This window comes from Tigriopus californicus, chromosome 3, assembly GCF_007210705.1.
Source record: "Tigriopus californicus strain San Diego chromosome 3, Tcal_SD_v2.1, whole genome shotgun sequence".
NCBI lineage: Eukaryota > Metazoa > Arthropoda > Copepoda > Harpacticoida > Harpacticidae > Tigriopus > Tigriopus californicus.
Window position 1 is genome coordinate 14,767,879 of NC_081442.1, and position 6,974 is coordinate 14,774,852.

The window sequence follows — 6,974 nt, forward strand, 5'->3', positions numbered from 1 at the left end:
ATACCTTGGAACTTTGTAGAATCCTCGACTAAGAAAACGAATAACCCCCGAAATTCAAGTTGGACAACTCGTGTTTATAAAACCTGGGGAGAAATTATCAAAACAGAAGTGGCCAATGGGCAGAGTTATCGAAACTCATCCAGGCCCAGACGGTGTTGTACGAGTGGTGACTCTGAAAACGCAAAATAATATAATTAAACGGGGAGTTAACCACATATACCAGTTAGAAGAAAATTGGCAAAATGAACAAATCACTCAAACGACTAAAGAGCAAATTCCAATACTTCCCACCACAAAAGTAAACAGAAAAACGGTAAATAAAGCAGGGAAACGAGCAAAACGAAACGAGACAACCCAAGACAAACAAACTCAAGACAAACAAGTTACCAGAAAAGGCGGAACCATCAAAAACCGCAAAGATTTGCCAATGTTTTAACCAGCTTGGCCCTTATGGCCTTATTGATAGGCTCCTGCATGGCTGACCCGCAAGACGCACCTTTAAACACAAATGAAATGCCCCAAGCAGTAATAGCAAATAATTCTGAGCAGAATACAGCCGAGCCACCTCCGTTTGAAATCCTACCAATCAATAAACAATACATGCTAGAACCACTCGGAACCATTTACACGGGAATGAATGTTGGCCACTTGGTTTTTACAGTCCAGCTAAAGGAAATAACGCAGCTAACTAAATCAGTAGGACATTGGTGCGAAAAATTGCACTCTTCTGAAACTCATTGGCCGGACGTGGAAACTTGGAACAAGAACAGAGAAAAGTTAATTGCAGCAGGACACAAATGTAAAGCAATGCGTGCTAAGATGGAAGTAGAAGACTTATCAATACATAGTTGGCTAAACACCAACGACCACCGCCGGAAAAAACGCTTCCTTGCGTCTGTAGGAGCATTTGCAGTAGGAGGCTCTATTACCTTTGCCGCAGAACAAATTTCCCATCTGTTCGGAAGCTCTTGGACATATAACAACGAAAAATTGATGGCTGAGCATATAAGAAAAACAGAGCAAGAAGTACACAACTTGGGAACATTGGACGCTCAGTTTCAGGAGGCAATCAAGCATACACAACACTTGCTAGATAACCAATTTACAGAAGAAAAACTGGATGTGTTCTTGTTAAGGGTCGATCAAATACTAGGAAAACTGGTTGAAGATCATCGGACTATTATCCACCAAATGCAAGATTTGATTGTCAACGTGTTACATCCCGGGCTGTTTACCTCGAATGCGGTTGATATGGCAATGAATAAACTCAATACTAGATTGTCCAAACATCAAAAGAAAATATTGCTACAAAATACATCGGACATATTTTGGTTGCCTTTTACGATCATAAAAGAGCCTCAAGCTACCTCTGTAGTAATGCATGTTCCAATTGGAGACCCGACTGAGATAATGACGTTGTTCAAAGTGCATACCCTACCCTTCAATGTGGAGTCAACGGGAGCCGTGACTCAGTTGAAACTTCCGGAGTTCATGGCATATAATGATGACCTTACGAGATACTCGCAAATCACACAAAGCCAAATTGATAAGTGTACAAAAATACAAGAACATTGGTTCTGCGAGGTCCATGTCATCTTCAAATACAATGGCCACTACTGTGAGGAAGACATGATGATGGAAAACAGGTTAGAGCGGGGGAATTGTGATGTTCAAATCATTGGGAAACCCCCCAAGTAAGGCAAATTGGGGNTTCGCCCAAGAACCCATCGTACCCGCTCAAGTGTTTGCTGATGCTGTATCTGACTCTCCCCCTGGCGAGTTGTCTACGAGCATCCTCCGCCTGGCCCACTTATTAGACATTGTCCGCACTTGTCAATTGGAAAACCACGAATCCAACCGTAAGAACTATAATACTAAAGTCAAACCTTTGATGCTTCAGGAGGGCGACTAGGTTTTAAAATACCAAGCAAATGACCCTTCCGAGTCGGGAATCTCCCGAAAAACGGCTACCTACCAGGATGGACCGTTCCAGGTCCAAGAGATCTTAAATGATCGCCAGATCAAGCTCCGCAAGGCAATATCGGGCCACAGTCCGATGTCCGAAACCGTCACCGACATCGTAAGCAAGGACCGCCTAACCAAGGCCCACCCATGGGAGATGAGCCGACTCCGAACTCCATTCACATGGACGATAGCCAAGGCCACCAAGCAAACACCAGCATGGTCCAGCCCAACCATTCCATCAGCAGGACCGGCCCCTCAGTTCAACATGACCCCTTTGGTTACCTCGGCCGCACCAAAGTCCAATCTGGACCCTGCTCCAAACCCCGTGAATGACCCCGAGCAGCAGCCTATCCATCCTCCGATGGACGACGCAAGCCTCGTTGACGACGATAGCATCCTTATACCCCATGTGAACACCGAACCCGAACCACGAATAGCGCCCAAACAAAAGGCCAGCATTCTGAACGACAGCCTCTCCCCTACCAAACCCGGTCACAAGAAAATGGTTTTAGCCAACGACTTCGCCGGTACAATGGCCGAAGCTACCTTCCATGTTTCGAGTTTCTTAGTTGGAGGACCATCTTTCTTCACAGAGGTAATACACCCCTTTTTGTATATTGTTCTATTGTTCTCTCACCATTTTCGCTAGAAACTACTGATCACTGAGATATCAAATAGGTTTTAAATATTATTAATCAATGTTTACTTCGCCTAACAGCACCCACACACCAAGGATAGGAGAGATCCGATTCCTCATGGATTCGCTGAACGACCGGTGTCCAGAAAGACCTTACACACAGACCTTAAGCGCAGGAGTGGTAATATTTGTGCCTGGAAACCATCACCCCCGCAGTGAATTGATCACCCTACCGCCTGGAATTCCCACCCGAATCACTACAGCAATACGGATAAGAGTAGTTCCCGGTCTCTACCTCCAACTAGCCCTCCGAAGCTCGCAAGCAGCACAAGGCATCACCGTGCTAGGAGGCATCATCGATCCCGACTACACCGGACACCTCCATGTGTATCTGATAAACCTCACCCACCAAGTCCAGCATTGGTCAAAGAACCGCGCCATTGCCCAACTCCTAGTGCATCGTCAGGTGTTCTTGAATATGCTACCAAACGGCCCAGCAACAAGGATGGAAAACGCCACCCCAGCAGCCGGATACCGTGGCACCAGATGTGAAGGTTCAAGCAACACCGAAGGCTCATAGAGCGACCCTGTCCCACCTATAACAGTATCACCACTAACCAACTCTATAATTATAACAGCCATTGCAACTATCGTAAAACTAGAGTACAGTGTTGTTCTCTTCAAGTGTAATAGACTAATTACACCATAACTCGACTTCCATTTAATTGATTGACCTAAAATTTTGATACATTGATCATATATTTGTTAGGAAACTTTGTTTTTTAAAACTTCTTGATGTGGCCCCCGCCGTTTAGGCGTACTTGCTCAAGACGTCGAGGAACGTGGGCGACCGCGGCAGGCACGGTGTCCTCGGACAAGTCGGCCCATGCCTGGTGCAGGGCGGACTTCAGGGCGTCGACGGACTTGTAATGGGTCTTGTTAACCCTTGCTCCCAGTATACCACAAATGCTGAAGTCCATGGGGTTGAGGTCCGGGCTCGAGGGGGGCTATTCAAGCTTGTGCATGAAGTCGTGGAGATTGGTTCTGCACCCCTCTTGCGAGACGTTGCTTCGTCCTATTGAAACAGATACGGAGCTCCGAGGGACTCAAGCCACGACAAAACATCGTCCTCAAGCATCTTCAGGTACTGCACGGTGTTGATCTTGACCCCCTTCTCCACCATGACGAGGGGGGACTTCTTGCCAGACGTGGTCACGTTGGCCGGGCCCTGTCGGCGCCCCACGTACTTGAACTTCTGGGGGACTTTTTTGTGGTTCTTGGCCCACGTCCCGTCGTTATTCCTGTTCAGCTTGGGCTCCACGGTGAACATTTTTTCATCCAACCAGATCACCTCCTTGGGGCCCTTCTTCAGCCGCGCCAAGACAAGAGCGACGCATCCAGGGGGACGGCAACAAGCACGTCGCCCTCTTCAGACTTCCTCTTCGGGATCAGGTGTTCCTGTCACCCCTATGTCTCTCAAAGGGCGATGCTTCATCTGTGCTTCTCCAAAGCACCCTCGTGAGGAATGTCCATCCTCTGACAAGGCTTCTTGTACCATTTGCAAGAAATCTAATCACTTCGCCAATGCGTGTTTGGCCGCCTGGAACGCTTCTAAAAACGAACAGCGTCCCCGGACCCAATCTCGTCAGGTTAGCATCCCTGAGGATCAACCCCCGATTCAGATCTACAGTGATTCGGAAGACGACGAGCAAGAAACCGTTTCAAAATGACTCATTTCGGGGTGTAACCAACCCACTCCTGAGGTTACTCTCAATATCACGTGTCTTGGTGACCCCAATGCGAAGACGTTTACTCATAAGAGTTGCCCTGATTCTGGCACAACTAGGACTCTGATTGCATACGATTTGGCCCGCCGTCAGGGCCTGATCATCGACGACTGTGAACGCCGCCGTCGTATAAAGTGTGCAAATAAAACTTTCATGGATTGCCAAGGACACTCTAATGTTTCCGTTCATGTGAAAGGACGGAAGAACGACACGATCTTTTTGAATCCTTTGATCACTAAGGATCTCCACGACGAGATCTTTCTTTCTTGGCATGACATGGTAGCGTTAAAAATCATCCCTCCCGGTTTTCCTCATACACGCTGCCGTCAAGCCAATGTGAGTGATCCTTCAGATTATCAAGCCTGTGAACGCCTAAAGGAGAGGGTTTTTGAAAAGTTCTATGACATTGTCAGTGACGAGCTCTCCGAGTACCCTATGAAGGGTCCCCCAATGGACATCGAGATGAAACCGGTGCCACCTACTCCTCCTCTCAAAATTACGCGTGCCAGGCCGGTTCCTATACATTTTGATGCAAAGGCGAGGGCCTACACTGACAAATTAGTTAGTCAAGGGATACTTGCCTTCGAACACGGGGTCACTGATTGGGTCAGCCCTGGGCAATTCGTCCCAAAGCCAAACGGTGATGTGCGTCTTGTCACAGATTTTACTGTATTAAATAAGCATGTTAAGCGCCCAGTTCATCCTTTCCCGAGCTCTGGCGAAATTATGCGTGCTATTCCGCCTGGGATGAAGTTTTTTGCGGTCATGGATGCCGTCCAAGGCTACTTTCAGATCGCTCTCACAGATGAAGCTTCAAGACTCACAACCTTCCTTCTGCCTTGGGGAAAACTTCGTTATCTCCGAGGCCCTATGGGCTTGTGCTCTACGAACGACATTTTGTGCCTCCTGTCTGATTACGTTATTTCAGGCTTCTCGTGGGCCAAAAAGATCGTCGACGATATTCTGATCTGGGCTTCTTCCCTCGAAGAGCTATATTCTCGTATCGAGAAAGTTCTCCTTCGCTGTCGCGAAATCAATCTTACTATTTCCAAGAAGAAGTTTAAGATTAGTGACACAGTGAAATTTGCTGGTCATATTGTCTCGTCTGAAGGCATTCTACCCGACCCAGTGAAAATTGAATCTATCAAGAATTTTCCGGTTCCTACGGATATTACGGCTCTACGTTCTTTCCTTGGTTTGGCAAACCAACTTACCAACTTCCTTCCCGACCTTTCCCAATTTACGGTCAAAATGCGTTCTCTTCTCAAAAAAAAAACACGGCCTATGTATGGTCGCCCGAGGTTAGTGCAGAATTCGACCAAGCTAGAAAAATTCTCTCATCTCCGCTGTTAGTTCAGCCTTTTGATCCTTCCCTCGAGACTCATCTTCTCACGGATGCAGCTACTAGGTCAGGTTTAGGTTACGCACTTATTCAATACGACATGAAATTTCCTCATGATCCCAACAATCCTACTCGTACTCCTCGCGTTGTCCAATGCGGAAGTTTCGCTTTGACGCCGGCTCAGCAGAATTATGTTGTCGTCGAGCTTGAATGTTTGGCCGTCATACGTGCCGTTCAAAAATGCGATTTTTATTTACGCGGGATGAACAACTTCCATGTCGTTGTTGATCACAAACCCTTACTAGGAGTTCTTACTGCTCATATTACCGATATCCCGAATTCTCGTCTCTTAAAGTTCCGCGAGATTCTCTCCGCGTATACCTTCTCGATTTCTTGGAATGCTGGAAAAGATCATTTAATCGCCGATGCACTTTCTCGAGCTCCTGTTTTCCCAGCAGAATCCGGCGAAAATTCGCTTATTCCAACTCTGGATTATGATGTCATTGTTAATCGTACAGTTTCAGATCCTGCAATCAATTTTCTATTTGCTCAGGCAAAATTGGACGACGACTATCTTTCGGCTATTTCCGCCTTCCGAGCTCGCTTAACGATGGATGAAATTTCCCCTTCTCATGCAGCTCGTGTTTATAAGAATATCTGGGATGAAATTTGTCTCCTCGACAACGATGCTGACGGTTTTCTTCTTACTTGGGGCGACAGGCTAATTATTCCTGTTCCTGCCCGCAAAGACATCCTTCAGAGATTACATTTTTCCCATCAGGGTCTTACAAAGACCTCTTTAGCTGCAAAGTCTAATTATTATTGGCCGGGTATGAATAACGATTTGAAACTTCTCATTTCGTCGTGTGACGCTTGTCAAAAGTTTCAGGCCTCTCAACCCGCCGAACCACTCCAGTCATATACCCTGGACCAATCCTTTCCTACTGAATTAATGGCAGCTGATCTTTTAGATTTCGCTGGCACCACTTTTATTGCGGTGGTGGACGCTTACTCTGGCTTCCTGATAGTCGAGAAACTTACTCGAACGACTACAGATGACGTTATTAAAATACTTACTCATTGGTTCGAGATTATCGGCTTTCCGGAATCCCTTATAACTGACGACGGCCCTCAATTTCGCGAACAGTTTAGTTCGTGGGCATTATCCAAAGGAATTCAACATAGAACTTCCTCCCCTTATTTCCATCTAACAATGGACTCGCAGAGTCAGCAGTTAAGAACG

At 46.6% G+C, this 6,974-nt stretch overlaps 1 protein-coding gene across 1 annotated transcript; it reads left to right on the top strand.

The window, feature by feature from the left end:
* Window positions 1-1,757: 1,757 nt before the first annotated feature.
* On the top strand, window positions 1,758-3,162 carry LOC131878266 (uncharacterized). The gene is made up of 2 exons (XM_059224188.1): window positions 1,758-2,560; window positions 2,684-3,162. Exons 1-2 carry the CDS (start codon window positions 2,057-2,059, stop codon window positions 2,819-2,821), a joined length of 642 nt encoding a protein of 213 aa, XP_059080171.1. The 5' UTR covers window positions 1,758-2,056; the 3' UTR covers window positions 2,822-3,162.
* Window positions 3,163-6,974: the final 3,812 nt, after the last annotated feature.